Below are 20,240 nucleotides of genomic sequence, written 5' to 3'. Positions count from 1 at the left end.
TATTCTGGCCACCGTGCAGCTCAGCATATTTGGAAAGGTCACAAATCTGTGTTTCCCACAAACTCTTCTAAAAAATGTTATCAGGTGTGCACCACCATGCCCAGCCAAAGTCTGCAATATTCTTTTAAGTCCATATTCACATGTGTTTATTTTTTAGGAATTATCTCTGATATAGTTTAATCTCATATTCTTGATTATCTTCAAAATGATCATCCATTATTTATTTAAAACGAAGGATTGTTTTTTTACTTAAATTACTTTTCACTGCACAAAAAATTTGATGTGCATAATTTTTACAAAGACATGGTTGTAACAACGAGGGAGCTTAGGTCTCACCAGTGCAGATTTGAGGATGGGGGCAAGCCGAGGCAGTAATGGCAGGGCTTTCTCATCAGACCCTTGTGTCTGCAGCAGCTCCCGAAAGCCCTCTCTGGAAACGAATGTGTATGGGTGACATGTCTCTCGCAAGCCCTGCGGCAAGAAAAAACCACAGTGTTAAAATTACTGACATACTCACCAATATCGCCAAATGCCACTGTTGATCACAGTCAACATATTAATTGAATTACATATTGGTTTATTTATGAAAGCTCTGTGTTTATTTGTACACAGTATATTATTGTATATGGATCCCAGCAATTAGTTGTGGTTATTATAAAAAAATGTTAAGTGTAATTAATCTATAAAACATTCATATATTTACAACCCATTAGATGCTGAAAACATGCTACTCTGCTCCCATTAAAGACTCTTAAGCATGACAGCGGATGCGAGAATTTTCATAAATAATGGCATTGTTGAGCAATAACCCATAGGTGTCTAAGAGGCATAGATGTATTTAAAATTGCTGTCTGAGCTAATAAGCTCATTTTTGTGGACACATTAACTTAAATGCAGAATATATTAGCATATAAAAGTGTCATATCAAAGCTTCATGTTAAAATAGAATGGCAATTGGGTAGTATTGCACATGCTACATTATTGATATTAAATGTATATACATATTTGTTTTAAACATGACTTACAGAGAGGGAAAAAAGTATGTTATTCCCTGCTGATTTTGTATGTTTGCCCACTGAAAAAGAAATGATCAGTCTATAATTATAATGGTAGGTTTATTTGAACAGTGAGAGACAGAATAACATCAACAAAATCCAGAAAAACGCATGTCAAAAATGTTATAAGTTGATTTGCATTTTAATGAGGGAAATAAGTATTTGACCCCCTCTCAATCAGAAAGATTTCTGGCTCCCAGGTGTCTTTTATACAGGTAACGAGTTGAGATTAGGAGCACTCCTTTTAAGAGTGTGCTCCTAATCTCAGCTCATGTATAAAAGACACCTATTCACAAAAACAATCAATCAATCAGATTCCTAACTCTCCACCATGGCCAAGACCAAAGAGCTCTCCAAGGATGTCAGGGACAATATTGTAGACCTACACAAGGCTGGAATGGGCTACAAGACCATCGCCAAGCAGCTTGGTGAGAAGGTGACAACAGTTGGTGCGATTATTCGCAAATGGAAGAAACACAAAAGAACTGTCAATCTCCCTCGGCATGGGGCTCCATGCAAGATCTCACCTCGTGGAGTTGCAATGATCATGAGAACGGTGAGGAATCAGCCCAAAACTACACGGGAGGATCTTGTCAATGATCTCAAGGCAACTGGGACCATAGTCACGAAGAACAGTTGGTAACACACTACGCCGTGAAGGACTGAAATCCTGCAGCGCCCGCAAGGTCCCCCTGCTCAAGAAAGCACATATACATGCCCGTCTGAAGTTTGCCAATGAACATCTGAATGATTCAGAGGACAACTGGGTGAAAGTGTTGTGGTCAGATGAGACCAAAATGGAGCTCTTTGGCATCAACTCAACTCACCATGTTTGGAGGAGGAATGCTGCCTATGACCCCAAGAACACCATCCCCACCATCAAACATGGAGGTGGAAACATTATGCTTTGGGGGTGTTTTTCTGCTAAGGGGACAGGAAAACTTCACCGCATCAAAGGGACGATGGACGGGGCCATGTACCGTCAAATCTTTGGTGAGAACCTCCTTCCCTCAGCCAGGGCATTGAAAATGGGCCGTGGATGGGTGTTCCAGCATGACAATGACCCAAAACACACGGCCAAGGCAACAAAGGAGTGGCTCAAGAAGAAGAACATTAAGGTCCTGGAGTGGCCTAGCCAGTCTCCAGACCTTAATACCATAGAAAATCTGTGGAGGGAGCTGAAGGTTCGAGTTGCCAAACGTCAGCCTCGAAACCTTAATGACTTGGAGAAGATCTGCAAAGAGGAGTGGGACAAAATCCCTACTGAGATGTGTGAAACCTGCTGGCCAACTGCAAGAAACGTCTGACCTCTGTGATTGCCAACAAGGGTTTTGCCACCAATTACTAAGTCATGTTTTGCAATGGGGTCAAATATTTATTTCCCTCATTAAAATGCAAATCAATTCATAACATTTTTGACATGCGTTTTTATGGATTTTTTTGTTGTTAGTCTGTCTCTCACTGTTCAAATAAACCTACCATTAAAATTATAGACTGATCATTTCTTCGTCAGTGGGCAAACGTACAAAATCAGCAGGGGATCAAATACTTTTTTCCCTCACTGTACCTGCTTCAGCACTTGGGTCAAGTGCTATTAGTGATCACCTATGAAGGCCAACATGGCACATGAGGGGTGATGTGGCCTGAACCAAGGGCAGCCAACCGTCTTTGTCTCCCCAGTTACTCATTTAAGACTGTCAAGTTATATATAGAAAACAAAAAGAAACACAAGGTTTTTCAAAGATGATAAGTAAAATCAAATGAATCCATTAAGATAAAAAGTTAACCTTATCTTATATTATAATTTAGCCAACTCTCTATATGCTACCTATGCAACATAGTAACTAATAAATGTTCTTACATTTTATACGTATTATTTTTAAAACAAGCGAGTGCATTTTTACTTTAAATTTTCTGCTTGCAAAGCTTTAGTTCTAATTTAATAAATATAGAAAACGACAATAACTTTACTGTGTATATTAACATTCATATATTCTTCAGTTACCAATTTGTACATTTTCGCCTGAGTATTAATTAAGCCCCATTTTTAGTCTATTCTATTCCAGTGTTTATAATGCTATTGTCTTCCGATGGTTGCATATAATGTGCACGGTATTTACTCAAGTTTTATTCGAATTACTCACCTCTGCCAAGGTTATGAGAAGTGGATCAAATGGAATATCTTCTGGTGGGGTGTCCCAATGCAGCTTATGTTTTACTGAGCCATGCACCAACCTATCAGACAGCAATTACAACACACAACAGTGAAAGCAAAACTAGTGCTGTGCGCTCAACAATTTTGGAAACGAGACATAATTTTAAATAAACATGCCTGAAATAAAGAGTAATATTCTTGTTTGTGATAATAACGTTACATGTTAAACTTATCTAGAATTAAATTATGTATGAGTTAAAGAAGCTGCCAATTAATTCACTCATAAAAATAAGATCATTAAAGCTAACAAGCTGAGGCATTCAAACATTACATCTATACTCTACATATTTCACATATGCTTAAAATGTAAAACATATTTTCACTAAATGTTTATAAATATTAGACTATGTAATTGTCTTACATAATTTATATTCGTACATTTTAATAAACAGCGACATGTTTGTATAATATTAACATTACAAGTGACATTTAGGTGCATCTAGTTCTCACCATCATAATGTGTAGTGATTGTTGTATATAATGATAAGAACAATAGCCAAAGGGACTCTGAGTTCATCTTTTTAAAATGAATGCAAGCTGACTGTTTAAACTCTTAAATACACTGGCTACATAGCACTGGCACTAGGTGTGTGTTTATGTGTGATGCAATTTCTAACACAAAGACATGCCCTGCAGGAAAGCGTGCAAACGAAATGAGGCAATGTTATCCATCCCAGTGTGACCTCTGTGCTAACTCAAGTCTACAAGTTTCTATATTGCAATGGAATGTAACACTTCTACCTCAAGCTTGCACTGACATTACATCTTCATGTGTGGCCGTGTGGGTTATATAGTATGGGAGGCTTTTTCCTCCTACTTCGTAATTCCATGGAAAAATCATTACTCTATGTTGACCCAATAATTGCAAACAACCCACGTGGTCAAGTACCTGCATGGAATTCCAGCTTTGGCATAGATGGTAGCAAATGCAGAAATCGGTCTAGTTCTATCACTGAACTGTAAAATAACACATGTAAACAACAGCATGATCACGTGACATTAATGCAAAAGATGTAACGTTTAAAATGTACACAGTACTGAAAAGGCGAAAAAAATCGTAAAGGAAACATGACAGACAATTAAACCTAACTACCGAGAATGTGAAGCATTAGCATTTATGTATTTTTCTTCTACGCTCGAAATTTAGCCTTGCCATTAGCCAGTTGCTAGCAGGTGATGAAACACCTTTGAATAACAAAATTCAATGAAACCAAGTGAGTTACTCAACAAAACTGGACAATATAAACACGCAATATTTTATTGTTGTGTTGAGAAACGTGCCACGCAGTTGGGGTAAAAATACCCAGTCAGAGGGAATACGGTTTTATGGAAGGGAAAGAGTGCATATTTTTGTTCCTTTGAAGGTGCATCTTGTTCCAGGGAAATTACAATACTGTAATTCAAATTTAAAAGAAGATGGAACATAAACAACAACAACACTGACGGAGGAAAAAATAAACCCATAAGCAAACATAAACGAAGATTCATGGCAACATGAGAAACAATTAAACATAACTTTCGTGAACCATTAAAAGTAACATTTTCTAATTATATTTTAGCTAAAAATATACGTGAATAGAATAAGAAATATGTTGTATTCATGGTTAAAACTAACAGATGAAGTTACTTAATCATACCCTTTGGATCTTAAAAATGCATGAGCATTGAGGAGTCATGAAGAGCGCGTGAAATGAAAATGGTTACGTGTCTAAATGTCATTTAAGTATTTAAAAGGGCATAACAATTTGTACTGAACTTAGTCAGATTATATGCATTTGTTGTATTCATATTCTGGCACCTTATGATATGAAACAAACCGTTATTTTATTCGGAAAATTATTGTGTTGGAAGAATGCAGGGCAAATTTAAGACAAAAACATGCACAGCTTAAAGTAATAGGTATATTAAAATAAAGTTTTTTTTGTTGAAAACAGGGAAAAACACACATTTGAGGGGAAAACAAGCAAAGCTCCTCACAGATTGATTCAGGAATCCATTTCGTCTCATTACATCTTGTCAGTTTAACATGTAGGCTTTTACAAGTATAACGTTTTACGAGTACAACGTTTCGCCAGTAATTACAACTAGCATCATCAGGCAGACAGTCAGAGTTGTAATTACTGTTGTAATTACTGTTGTAATTACTGGCGAAACGTCTTACTAGAATTGTTAATAATGTGCATTTACTTTCCAACACACCGGTGTGCTGAACTAGTAACGAATTGGCATATTTTGTTGACGTGACAAACCATACTAATTGTCTGTGCCGGGTGGTGGCAGGTTTCACGACACATTTATATTTACGCAATCTAACCCAAAAACCTCTATTATGGGTAACATCTTGTCACCACCTCAGGCCAGCAGGCTTGGCAATCTAATACATCACCATGCCCACCTTTCATTTGCTTGTGGCTGAAGGCAGATTTCAGTATTAACCAAATCTGCAAACTTGATTTGAGCTTTCGTGACTGTAGGAATCCATACTCTTTGGTTCTTTAGGTTAAGTCACGTAGATAGAAAATAAAATGATCACGACGTTTTGATTGCAACACAAGCAACCGTCATCAGGTGAGAACTGCAGTTCTCCTGCTGTGTTTGTTTCACCTGATGACGGTTGCTTGTGTTGCGATCGAAACGTCGTGATCTATTATTTTCTATCTACGTGACTTTACCGAAAGAACCAAAGAATACAAGTCTACAAAGTTATAAAGACAAATGTATGAAACAATGCTAAATGCAATAAAATATATCATACATTTTGCAGTGGTGTGGTTTGCATTCTACAATATAAGCATATTTTGTAGCTCAACCATTTTTATTAAGTCAGTCAACATTACACGAGATAAACATTTCACTTGTTCAACTAACACAAGCGATACTGTGTCTGTGCTGCCAAACATTGTGGCCTTACATCTGAATGGAGTGTTTGAATATTAAACGCACAACAGACTGAACAAGGTGGTGGAGGGAGGAGTTTTAATGCCAAAAATTATTTTTAACCTAAAAATGTACATGCTGGTCAAAAAGGCCAAACGCTCAGTTACTGTATAAGAGAATATGTCAGAATGAGTAAAGTCATTAAAAGCAGGGCTTTGATTGATTGAAGTATGGTGTACATGAGCATAGTCCCATCCGTGTCATATACTGCATATTTTAATCTTATTTAAGAGTATAAAAAGAGGTTGGCTGGGTAACTGAATAACTACTTTATGCTGGAAGACACAGCAGGTACAGGATATTAAAGGTAATGAAAGTGGCAAACACTCACCGGATCAATGGTTTTAGGATTCAGCCGAGCACTGGGCCTGGGTTTTAACACCACCCTGCCTTGCGCTCCAGCAGATCCTGTGGTATCCGGCTTCCTTTTGGTCGACACCACCTTGGATTTGCTCGCGGCTGCTGATGTCATTCTACAGCTCGACAGCTGACATAAATCAAAGTAAAATTACCAAAACGACTCAAATAAAAGTACAAATAGTGAGATATGTAAAAAAAAACATGCAACTGCAAGGAAGAGGATCCCTCCCTTAAGAAGCATTTGCTTCCTTGATCTTCACCCTGGCCAAATGGGTTGGAAGAGGTGAAGGCAACCACGCTTCTGACCACCTTTGGTAAATCACCTATCGACCTCATGGATTGTAAATATATTTTACTCCTAGGTAGAAGCAAGGGGTGAATAAAGTAAATATTTCCAAAGCACTCAGGAGTTTCATCCAGCAAGTGGATTGATCATCGATGATGTTGAAAGCATCAGCTATCTAATGGTAATCGAACCTGGTAGACCTTTACTGGTGTGCTAGCATTCACATTGCATTGGATACATTTAAAAGCAAACAATGCATTCTCTATGCATGCTCTTCAGTTTCAAATTGCTTGTCACAGCATTAACATGTTTTTTAGGGGGATTTACAATTTTTTGAAAACAATTACTATTTTACACCAATCATAAAATGGCAATGAGCACTGGATAGCAATTAAATAGTGGCAAGTACTTATTATCATGCAAGTTTCATTTAAAATATATGTATTTCACGAAATGTTCATGTTAGGTCACACATATACCACAAATATATTCTCAGAGTGTACTAGATGTCCAAACTAATGGCAATAAGTTGAACAAATGTGGTGATGCTGAGCTGACAGTGGTGCACAGGCACACATAACAATAACAAAACTCAACACATGAGTCAATAACACTAACGTAATATTATAAGCAATGACGTTTTAGGCAATGACCCTTCCCCACAGCACAAAGAGATGCTAGAGGAAGAGCTGCTTTGTGTTTGGGACATTGCCAGAAATCTTACCTATAAAAGGCATTTTTTGTCTGTCTGTCCGTCCATCTGTGTATGTGTTCATACACTTGCAAAATATATATTTTTTTAATTCCAGGTATCACGCCGTAAGCCCCGCGGTGGGCAAGCGCTAATCGATTTTCACGTCCCTAAACTTTTAATTAGTAAAATGAGCGATTTAGTGAGATTTTTTTTATGTCATTATTTATTTCACGCGCTCGCCCATACCAACTCACACGCCTTCAGTGGGGGGACGGCCCCTGCCAAGTCGCACGCGTTCGGTGGGGGTGAGGGGGAAATTTTATTTTGCGTAAAAAATTCTATTAAAAAAACACTGAGGTAAATTATTCACAGTGTGATGTCCTCTCCCCCCTCATCCCGATGTATGCAGTTACTACTATAGAGTCCGTACATATTAATATTATAGCACTTCGATAGTATTATTGTAGCGCGGGTGGGGGGATGGTGGGGAGGTGACGGCCCAGCCTCCAGCCTGCCAAGGTGCCACTTCGGCCGGCTGGGCAATCTAGGCGAAGCCGGGGACTCTGCACGGGACTAGGCCTCACCACGGCAATGTTAAGTACAATTTTCTTGCTTCTTTCGCTAAACTCACGTTGATAGAAACTTTTTATTTAAATAAATACCTTGCAAATAATACATTAATAATTTTGTGTGCTGACAACTCATTTCTATTCCTTGCTTCTTTTGATAAACTCATGTACATAGAAACCTATTATTTTAATAATTACCTTGGAAATATTACAATATTTTTGTTTGTGTGTTGACAACTAATATTTCTAAATTTACTTGCTGAATATTAATCTAATTATTATTGTGTCTAAGTCCTTGTGTGCATGTGTGCGTGTGAGTCCATGTGCGTGTCTGCGACGATGTGAGTGTGTGTGTACATCCGTGTGTGTGCATAAGTCCATATGTGTGTGTGTGCAAAAAAAAAGTTTGCAAATATTAAATTAATATTGTTTGTGTGGAGACAACTGATATTTCTAAATGCGGTTGCTAAATATTCAAATATTATTGTGTCTCTAAGTCCATGTGTGCATGTGAGTCCATGTGCGTGTCTGCGTCGATGCGTGTGTGTAAGTCGATTTGTCTGCATGTCTGAGTCGATGTGTGTGTGTGAGAGGCGATGTGTATGTGTGCGAGAGTCGCTATGTATCGATGTGTGTGTGTGTGAGTCATGGGGAGCGAGAGTGTAGCGGTTAGCGTGCTGCGCTATGAACCCGGTGATCCGGGTTCGATTCCCGCTCACGGCCAACACCAGTGACGATTATCTGAACCGGTCCTGGGCCTCCCATAGGTCGACTCAGCCTCAAATGAGTATCTGGTGCAGTGTGCAAACATCGCCACTGGGGATACAAAGGCGGTCGAGCATGGTCCTGGCCACCCACCCCCTCGTGTACCGTTCGGCCTTCATAGGTGCTCGCTAAAAGCACTTGCCCCTACAGTTTGTCAAGGCCAGACGGGGGATCTTTTTTTCGTGTGTGAGTCGATGTGTGTGTGTGTGAGGTCGATGTGTGTTTGTAAGTCGAAATGTGTGTGTCAGTCGATGTGTGTGTTAGTCAATGTGTGTGCGTGGTGTGTGTGTGTAGACAACTAAATTTTAAAATTAAGTTAGTACATTTTAAAATAATAGTGTGTGTCTAAGTCCATGTGTGCGTGTGAGTCGATGTGCGTGTTTGCTCGATGTGTGTGTGTTTAAGTTGATGTGTCTGTGTGTGTGAATCAATGTGTGTGCGAGTCGATGTGTGTGTGTGAGTCGATGTGTGTGAACGTCCATGTGTGTTTGTGTGTGTGCAAGTCTATGTGTGTGTGTGGGTCTATGTGTGATGTGTGTGTGTGAGTCGCTGTGTGTGCGTGTGTGTGTGCAAGTCGATGTGTGTGTGGGTCGATGTATGTGTGTGTGTAAGTCCATGTGTTTGTGTGTGAGTCCATATGTGTGTCTATCTCAAGTCGGTGTGGAAGTGAGTCGCTGTGTGTCCAAGTCGATGTGTATGTCTGGGTCGATGTATGTGTGTAAATCGATGTGTGTGTGTCCGTGTGTCTGTAAGTCGATCACAAATCCCTATTTAACTCCATCCAAAAAGTAACCTGCAGCGCCACACCTATTACCATCATTAAAGAACGGTGATCCAATCTCCGACCCTCAGGAACAGGTTTGCAGATTTTCTAAGCATTTCTGTGAGGTCCTGGGAGAGGGGAAATATCTCAGCCTGGAAAACATCATGGGACATAGTGGGGATGACGTTGCTGAGGCTGCGGTGCCTCAAATATTGGAGGAGAAAGTCACCCCCTGTGAGTGGCTGGCTGAGGTGCCATCTGTTGAAGAAGTACTGAAGGCGATCCAGAGTATGAGACCAGGAAAGGCACCGGGCAGAGATGATCTCCCAAGCGAAATGCTGAGGGAGGGTGGCGTTTGTGCGCAGACTGCCCTACATGACATCATAACAACAGTCTGGACCACTGGACGGGTTTAAGAAGGGGGACCGCACAGACTGTAACTACAGGGGCATCTCACTCCTCAGTGTGCCGGAAAAGGTCCTGGCAAGGATTATTCAACATCGCCTTGCTAGGCACACTGAGGAGAGGCTTGCAGAGCCCCAATGCGGTTTCAGGAAAGGGCGGTCCTGCACAGATGCCATATTTTTTGTCTGTCTGCTACAGCAGAGGTGTAGGGAATTCCAACAAGACCGACATCTCTGCTTTATTAACCTGGTCAAGGCCTATAATACCATCAGTAGGCCTGGGCTCTGGGTTGTTCTTCGTGCTTTCGGAGTCCCTGACCATCTGCTCACGCTCATTAAGGACCTTCATGATGGTGAGCGGGCCCGGGTAAAACTGCGTGGCTGGGAGTCAGAGCCATATCCTGTACACCTTGGGGTGCGACAGGGATGTCCTCTGGCTCCCACATTATTTAACATCTATTTTGACCACGTAGCTCGTGAAGCCTTCAATATCTGTACCGTAAGAATTTTCATTTGGTACAGATATAATGGGAGGCTGATCGATGCAGTCAAGGGATGGCTCCCTATCGCTCAACCACGTTATGTATGCCGATGATCTGGTAATTGCTGCTCACTCAGAGGAGGAGTTGGAGGCGCTGCTGCTGAACCTGGAGCTTGCCACCAAGAGGTAAGGCCTTACCGTCAGCCCCACCAAAACTAAGCACCTGCCTGGGTATTTTGTACCATCGGACACTGCACCCCCACAACTCGCAATTGGTGATAGGGCAGATGTGGAGATAGTGGATAATTTCCAATACCTTGGCAGTGTGCTCATGACCGGCTCCGGTTTAACAGCAGAGGTCTCACTCCGAATCAGTCGAGCGGCATTATCTTTTCATCGGTTGCGTAACGCTGTGTGGAAGCTACCTGGTCTATCACTCCGTACGAAGCTTCAGGTCTTCTCGGCCACAGTCATTCCCTCCCTTCTCTACGCTTGCGAAACGTGAACCCCCGTAATGGAACATCTTCGCCGGTTATAAACATTTAGGCTGGCCTGCCTACGATCCATCCTGGGTTTAACCAGGCTGGATTGTGTGATGAGCTCACAAATCCTTGAAAGATGTGGACAAAGTCCCATCGGTGAGCGCCTCCGGCAAGCAAGGCTGCGTTGGCTGGGTCATGTAGCACGCATGCCCAGCCACCGCATGCCTAAACTGCTTTTGTTTGGCCGGATCGAGGGGGCTAAACGGGCGCAGCACGGGCTCCAGAAGAGATGGAGTGGACTTGCCGATGAATGGTACCAGAGGTGTCAAGACCGGCCTCTTTGGAGGAGGCTCGTGAAAGACGCTACTGGGCAGTTGGAGGCAGTCACCCTCCAACAACAATGGAGAGCGGAGGAGCGACGCTCAAAACGAGCGGAGCGCCGGGTGGCTAAAGCACAGCAAGTTGGCACATTAGGGGGCACAGGTGGTGCATCAGCCAGTTGTCTCAGTCAGTCGATCTGTGGCATCTGGGTCTGCCCCGTGACCTCCTGCCAGCGGGCGTTCGACACTTCACGTGGCCTCAAGGTGCACATGGCCTGGCACAAGCGTCGTGGTGACGTCACCGCCACTTAGTGGTGAATGGCGGTTGTTGTTGTACGTCGATATGTGTGTGTAACTCCATGTGTGTGTATCTAAAGTCGATATCTGTGTATGTGAGTCCATATGTGTGTGTAAGTCGATGTATGTGTCTGTCTTTTTCCCCCAGGCAACGCCGGGTACTTCCCGCTAGTTATTATATACTGTTTTAAAGTGATTTGTATACCTTTCCTATACTTTGCACTCCTATCATGTCTATTGACCTGTCCCAACTGGACATCTGTGAAAAAGAGCTTTATAACTCAACGTATTCCTCCAGTATAAATATTCTGATTCTGATAAGGCAGTGTTATTGACCTATACAATACATTGTATTCTGCAATTGCATTGTACAGAAGTACTCTTTTCTGTGACTCTGTTACCCACGATTACTACTATCTGCGGTATCTATCGGGTCTGCAAAAAAACTCATTATCTGTGCCCCTATTATTCCCATTAGCCACAATTATCCTCGTTTTCCTCATCCCGCATTGCGGAAGGGCTTCCCATTATTCGTTTGCAGAAAAAAGGAGTCGTGGTACCAACTAATTCTATTAACTGTTTGTGATCCAAAGAGTGTGGGCCGGCCCTTTTTTCACTTTATGTATTGATGACTGGGAAACATGACTTTTATTTTACTTGATTAATTTTCACAGATAAAGGGAGTAAATTTGCAAATAACATCGCAGCTAGGAGAAAATAACTCTACATACTCGTCAATAACACTGCCTTAAAAATAAGTTTTTACAGCAATATGATCTAATGTTCATCCCCACATCAGCCAGGATATGAGCTGATTCTTTTTTTTGCAAAAGACAAGGCCTTTAGGAAGGAATGCTCTGCCCAGCACTCAAAATGAAAACTGTACTTGACTCTACATAATCATTGGCGTCGTCATGGAGAATATAAATAACAAATTAGCAGATATCTCCTTAAAATATCCATCTCCACATGAGTACAAATATCATTTAACACAACCCATCAACCGCAGCATATGGCCTTCTGGTGGGGTGCATCATTTTAGCAGCAATGAATCAAGAGAAGTTAACTCTGGACCGGTTTTGACACAGTATCTGCATCTGCAAAGCCATATTTGCTTGAATCAACGCTGGTGAACTACGAGACGCTTATAGGCAAGGACCCTCTCGTTAGCATATTATAATCCGAGAAATAAGAAAAAGGTTGCACATTGAAGAATACCTGATGCAGGCCGTGGTGAGAAGGAAACTGGCACTACAGTATTTTGGCACATGTAGGATGGACAACAAAAACATTAAAGTGCGTTTTTCGGTCAAATGGAAGGGGACAGTGAGGAAGACCTAAAAGAGAATGTATTGACGACGACATCACAATAGATCTGTGCCAGAAAGATGTGGCCACTACTTGAGCATATTGACACTACAAGACAGGGGAAAAAGTGGAAATAAATGACGCAATGTGCAATGGACACCTTAGGGGCTTATCTGCTGCATGTATCGTCATGGTGATGATGGTGGTGATGATCTTAATTCAAACAAATGCGGATTACAAATTCAGTTTCCTGGCCGGGCGTTACGTTGGCTACGCAACCTCGGTTGTGGCGGCCGCTACAACACGTCAATGATTATAATCATTTAAATTTAAAAAGTGCCCTTGAACGATCGTTCTCAGAGCGCTGAAAGCTGCCGACACTGGTGAGACGAGGCCCTAAAGAAGGCTGCTGTCTCTGGTGTAGGGCAATCAGTTTAAAATACAATGCCATACATTACGCTATGGGACACAATTTTTGTCCCTGGGTACTAAATGTTATTTTTTTATTGCTTATGCCTAAAAATATATAATATGGCTATTATTCCCCACAAACTCAAGACTTAATGTGAACGAAAGACACAAATGCACACGCTTTCTCATTGAAAATAGGTACATTTCAAAATAGCACTGTCCTGATCACAAAAGCAAAGTTTGTGGAGAACAATAGCCATTTTCTGTACTTATTTCCTAATTGCATAAGCAATTAGGAAATAACACTACCCAGGAACAAACAAAAAATGTCTTCCACAGTGCAGTTTGTACGCGTGGTTAATGCAGCACTTGATTCCTTGCGGAAGGTTTCTATTTTGGTGTTTGAACATCTCAACACTTCTTGTTTTATTGGCAGAAAGGGTAAAAACCCATTGTTATTTTTTCATTCTTTGATACTGCTAAAAAGGTAACATTTTTCCGGCATCACCTTTAACACTGTACACAGACTACCGTACAGTCATGGGGGAACCATGTGGTGACATCACGCTGCTCTACATTTGCATATTAACCTAGTTGGGGTTATTTTGTTGTTGCGACACAACATGAATTATGCAACGATAACAAAAAGTAGCAAACAAGCTTAGGCCTAGTGTGCAGAGAGAGTGCAAACAACACCACAAAGACAAATATCCCCCCCCCCATGTAGCCTTAGGGGCCGTCCATAAATGACGTCACTCGATTTTGGACGATTTTTTTACCCCGTCACACGGCGTCACAAAGTCAGACCCCCCCCCCCCTCAAATATGACGTCACAATGCTCTGCCCCCCCCCCCCCCAAAATAAAACTTGCTTCAAATCGTTTTAAAATATTGTCATTGTCGTGCGTATTTAATGTGGCGCTGCACTCTGATGTTGTAGGAGAAAACATTTATTAAAAAAGTCTATTTAATTAAGTAGAACGTGTTGTCTATATTTAAAGTTGCGCATTTTGATGTGACGTCACATTTCTCACACCCCCTCGTCACACATCGTCACAAATATCTGACCCCCCCCCCCCTAGGTGCGTGACGTCATTTATGGACGGCCCCTTAACAAGACTGTGGGGTCAGGCGCTGTGAGAGAGTCTATGAAGGCCGGCACAGCGCACGAGAGAGGGTGGTGTGGCCGCCACCACCACGCCCGACCGCCTTTGTCTCCCCAGCGGCAATGTTTACTACACACGGCGCCCAGCTACTCGCTTTGATGCTGAGTCGACCTAGGGGGAGGCCCAGGGACCGGTTCAGATGATCCGTCACCGATGTCCGATGTTTGGGTGGCCGCGAGCGAGAATCCAACTCGGACGTAGCCCGGGCTCGTAACGCGGCGCGCTGACCCATTCCACCCCCCCCCAACACCCGCACGCATTTAATTCTAAAACACTCTACACAAGCTGACACAATCCACAAGCACACAAACTCACCGTGTGTCATTAGACTTGAAAATTAATTGAATGCGGTAGGGTGGTGGAGAGGGAGAGAGAAAATAAACGATGCGAGTGTGAGGAGGAGGAGGAGGCCTTAACGTTGTTGTCGGTGGCGGGGTTTGTTGACCCCCTCCCCCTCTCTGACCCCCACCGGTTGCTGGGCAACGGGCGCCGTAAAGGGACTCGGTACAATTCTAGATTTGAAGCTTTCGTGACTGCAAGGATTCATATACTCTTAGATTTTTTCGGTAAAGTCACGTAGGTATAAATAAAAATACAAAATAAAAATAATAGTAATAATTATTATAATAGTAATAATTATTATTATTTCTATTATTTTAATAATTATTATTTCTATTATTTTTATTTTTTTATAATTCTACAAACTCGCCGGGTTTTCCGAATCTGGATTCTGAAATTCTAAACTCAACTCAACTGGAGTAATCCGATGAGCTGTAAAGTGGCTTTTGGGGGGGGGGGGGGGTTCTCTCTCACAGATGGTTCAGCAACTTGCGGTTCTTGAAATATTGAAGGGGGAGAGAGGAGGAGGGGGAGTTGTGTTTGTGTTTACCGAATTCGAACCAAAAAAATGTCTCTTCTTGTTATTTTCTTTGCCAACCGCTGACCATGGGAGTCCAGTTTACAATGGGAGTCCAGTTTACCATGGGAGTTCGGTTTACGATGGGATTCCATTTTGCCATGGGAGTCCAGTTTTCCATGGGAGTCCAGTTTACCATATGGAGTCCGGTTTCCCATGGGATTCCATTTTACCATGGGAGTTCAGTTTACCATATGGAGTCCGGGTTACCATGGGAGTCAAGTTTACCATAAGCAGGAGTCGGCAACATTCGTCTCTGCAGCAGCATGCGGCTTTTTAAGGATGGTTTCGTGACGTTATTTATTTAGAACCGTCTCGTATTTACATGTATTACAGCTATTAAACGTTGCGTTTTTACTGAATTTGAAAAAACGGCTTTTATTGTTATTTTTGTTGCCTACCCCTGCATTAAGTCAATATAGAACATAAACGTACTGTGTATTCAGCTGCAAAAGTATTTTTTTTATTTGACAAACTTGACTGCACATACTGTCCTCGTGATTTATAAAGAACTTACATTTTTGTAAGAACCAAGATAATAAAAGTTGCTCACTGAATTAATTACATTTATTATACATTCGCTGCGTTTGCAGTTGTGTACAGGTAATTGTACTTTGGTCTTGAATAGTTATTAAAAGTTTTATCGTGAAAAATATCGCTGAATAAAAACATACATTTTCAGAGTATAACAATCAAATATTTTAAGACATACAGTTGATGCAACATTTGAAAGAAAAAATATTGTCGTGTTCCCGACAGTTTCCTAAAATATTTCAACCTTTATATTAATTTTAAAAAATAAACATGCCATAGTAATGTTGGTCAGGCCCTGGCCAAGAAATTATAGACTGTTGGCATTCGCTTTTCAGCAGGTGACAATCGCTACCAAATATATAAATTACATAAATATCTTCTTGGTTCTTTCGGTAAAGTCACGTAGAAGGGAAGTAATAAAATAATAATTTTTTATTATTTTATTACTTCCCTTCTACGTGACTTTACCGAAAGAACCAAGAAGATGAATCCCTGCAGTCACGAAAGCTTTAAATCGAAATTACATAAATAATTGACCCTAATATTTCATGAAAGCCCCCCACGGCAAAAGCCATCTTATATAAGAACTGGATAGTCTCAATCAGGCCAGTGTTTAATAGAGTACCGTATGAGAATGCGCACACCTCATGTTAACGTCACAACGTCAATATGTCAGGTCAGCACAAAAAGTAATAGAGCTATTGTATTTTTGGGTCACTCAAAAGTGATAAATATGTCACTACCCATTATGACCTCTTGATATAATACATGTTTTACTGTTCTCTGTAATTAATTAGCATTTTCAATGCAGGGGCAGGGGGGGCAATACAGTCCAAAGTCAATCACGTCTCGAATTTCATAAAAGACAGCTCACAGCAATATATCACTTTTATCTACTGATCAATACAGAGTCCAATGCAGTTACGTTACAATGCAGTATGACACCATGAAGGTGGAATTTACATTTTCATTTACGACTCATTGTCAATCTCGTAATCTTCAGTTGAAATATCTCTGATAAAATTCTGCAACTGTCAGCACAAGATATGGCACTATATGGCAGAAATTACCAGATCTGCTCCATTATAAAATCTACGGGAATAAGCTAATCTTTTGCATGCATGCATACATATAGGACAATTGAGATACAATAAAAATGGACACGGTTAATAATTTAGTTTCATGCCAAACAGGGAAACAAATTAAACTACTGTAGTGCATTCAAATGTTGGATAATGATCTTCATAAACCACAACAATATTGTTACACTAGCCTTTTGCCCGTCCTAGGATGGAAGATGCAATATTAAAGATGTACATTTACGTGTTCTTGCGTGATTGTAACTTTTTTTAGGAATTGTTGCACATACATTTTTCTGAACTTAAAACATTTAATTAAGGATTTTAGAAGATTTATCGGTATTTTGTGTTAATCTCTTATCACTGTTCAAAATGTGTCCCTGCAGTTGACTATCCTTAATGAACACTTTGATCCGCTGAGGATTTTTTGATCTAGACAGAGCCACGTACAACTGTCCATGGGAAATTACGTGTCCATTGAGATAAATACCCATATTTTCAAAAATCTGACCCTCGCACTTGTTGATCGTCATCGCATACGCAGGAATTATCGGAATTTGTCGTCGTTTCAGTATGAAAGGAAGAGTGACGTCACTTGCAGCGAGGTCGATTTTCGGGATGAAAACGATCTTGCCTCGGTTGCATTCCGATACAATATCTGCGGTGATGAAGTTATTTTGTAATGATTTGACCATCAAACGCATTCCATTGCAAAGACCGTTCTTCGGGTTCAGATTTCCAATGTGTGTGGTGGCATTCCTGAAGGCGTTTGATCGTGAAGAAATTCTGGAGGGTAATTCAATGGGTCCGCAGGATCTTCCGACACGATGGAGTCATAGCTGTAATAATTTGAGCACGGACTCTTGTGTATCTTGTGCAATTTTAAAAGGCAAACAATATCTGTCTCAAAATAATTTGAATAAACACTTCACGTAACTTTAGCACTGCTTTGAACTCACCTGAAGCTTTGAAATCACAAATGTTTCTTCCCCGATGGACGATTGATAGGGAAGAGTGAATAAAAGTAGACTGCTGATACTGTCAGAAGATTTCAAATTAAAAAAGACCAAACATAACCATTCAAGTAACGAAAAATTGACCAGAGTATTATTGTATCTTGTGTAAATTTAATGGCAGTGAATCTTGCACAAAACTATGTTATAAAACACCTCACTTCATGTAACTGTAGCACTATTTAACTCACCTTCAATTAGTTCTAAATCACTGCTCTGATACTTTATTTTCTTCTGCTTTCATTCGCTGGGGTTGAAATAAATTTGAATTCGATACAATATCTGGAAATAAAATTATCTAATTCACAACATAATACAATTCAAAGATGTTTAATTTTTAAACTTCAAAACGGAGCATAGGGTGCTTGTGAATGCGTCGTTCGTGTGCAATTTTTTGTGACTTTCCTGGCCGAAGGCCGTAAATGGTTGTGACGTACGTAATCCTGGCCATGCCACCCTCCCCATATTCTGTGACAGCCTTGTTAGATGCTTGTAAAATTACAATGGAAAGCTAATTGTCCGAATGTTGTATTTCTGTGCTTAAAACAATACTATAAAAAATTATATATGCCTCAAGTTTCCTGACTGGCAGCTGGATGGGCTGCTCACCACCCCAACAATAAGTCTTTTGTTAGTGTATGCAGGCGGTTGCCACCAAAAGTACCTTGGTAACTGGATGAACCGCAACATTTCTGCATAACCATTCAACATTAACTTGGACCGGCGGAAGACATTCGGGAGACAATAGATTTCGACTCCAAAGAGGTGGAAGTAACAAATACAAAACACTGACACGGTTAATATAAAATTGCTCTAACTGTTGAATTTGTCTCCCATTTATGTTTTTGTTTCACCCAGAAAAATTATTTAAATCCCAGAGAATATTATCGTGGCATTCTACTTCATGAAAAAAGCAGATTACTTGTAGTGCTCCCAGTACAGGATTGTGAGATGAGCATGAAAATGGCAGCTTGCTGTTGTTTTCTGTTGCAGAGCAAAGGGTTCTCAAGTGGTACATTTAAAATAATGATGGGTTAAACAATTTTCATAAAATCACTCGAAATAAACTACCAATTTTTTTCTGGCCTATATACATGCAATGGGGAAGAGGTATTGCAGTGGTTCGCGCATTGGTCTAGAAACCCGGTGAGCCGAGTCGAATACCTATCCACCCGCTCTGACCAATGTGGTGAAATATGATCAAACAAGCCCTATAATTGACACAGAATATATAATGTATTATCCAGCAGTGGACTGACAAGGGCTGTCAATTGTATTCGTTATTTATTTACGTGTACCTGACCTGAGATAAATCTAATAGAAAAAAATGTATACTTTCATGATGGCATTAGCTAATCTATCCAATGTCTATTGACAGCTGGGCTGACACTAAAGAATTCAATGTGCATGAAATATGTCCAAACCATCGGAGTAGACTATTCAACAGGTGCTTGTACACACACATGTCCACGTACACTTGCACCACACTCTCGTTTGGCCTCCCCTCCCCCCTCTCTGTCCAATGCGTTGGCGTGTGCAGCAGTAGTTGCTTGCGCACAACCACGTCCACGCCGTCGACGTGTACCACGTCGTGCATTCTTTTGGCCCGCTCCCCCTCCCGAGGCGTTCTACGTGACACGTCGTGCCGTCTTTGAGCCCCGCCCCCCTCCCTCCCGATACGTTCCATTCATTGGCTACCACATTCTGATGAGCTCCGCCCCCCTCTCCTCCCCCCTCAACTTGCTTTTAAGGGATTACATCTTGAATCATTGCCTCACTTGATGCAGCAAATCTGGCTGTGACGGTCCCACCTGATGACGGAGACTTGTGTTGCCTCCGAAACGTCGTGATTTTTATTTTAGTTTACTTTCATTAATTTTAATGTTTTACCTACGTGACTTTACCGAAAAAACCTAAGAATATGAATCCTTGCAGTCACGAAAGCTTCAAATCTAGAATTAGAACTATTCAGTTTCATCCTCCTCTCTTTTCTAAATGAGATTTGAGTGCATTCCACCTTGAAGTCAAACTTAATCCACATGGCCCATGTTGCTTATACAGGAAGTTAATTATGTTCTAATAACAAAAGCAAGTTCCTAACAAAAAATTATGCTCATTCTCGTTTTCACTTGTTATGATACACGACTAAAGGTCAGCCAATACACATGCAGCAATACTCTATACAT

The 20,240-nt window shown here is 40.9% G+C and overlaps 1 protein-coding gene across 1 annotated transcript in view; it reads right to left on the bottom strand.

Moving 5' to 3' along the window:
- PACRGL (parkin coregulated like) overlaps positions 1-14,972 on the bottom strand; it is a 44,960-nt gene extending 29,988 nt beyond the window's left edge. The window contains exons 1-5 of the mRNA XM_078593225.1: positions 14,828-14,972; positions 6,539-6,694; positions 4,160-4,227; positions 3,200-3,290; positions 337-471 (exon numbers count right to left, since the gene is read on the bottom strand). Coding sequence (XP_078449351.1) covers positions 337-471; positions 3,200-3,290; positions 4,160-4,227; positions 6,539-6,679 — 435 coding nt within the window. The 5' untranslated portion in view covers positions 6,680-6,694; positions 14,828-14,972. The remainder of the gene's footprint in view (positions 1-336; positions 472-3,199; positions 3,291-4,159; positions 4,228-6,538; positions 6,695-14,827) is intronic.
- Positions 14,973-20,240: the final 5,268 nt, after the last annotated feature.

Source organism: Lampetra planeri, chromosome 4 (assembly GCF_965212315.1).
Source record: "Lampetra planeri chromosome 4, kcLamPlan1.2.h2, whole genome shotgun sequence".
NCBI lineage: Eukaryota > Metazoa > Chordata > Hyperoartia > Petromyzontiformes > Petromyzontidae > Lampetra > Lampetra planeri.
This window is presented reverse-complemented; position numbering and strand designations above follow the sequence as displayed.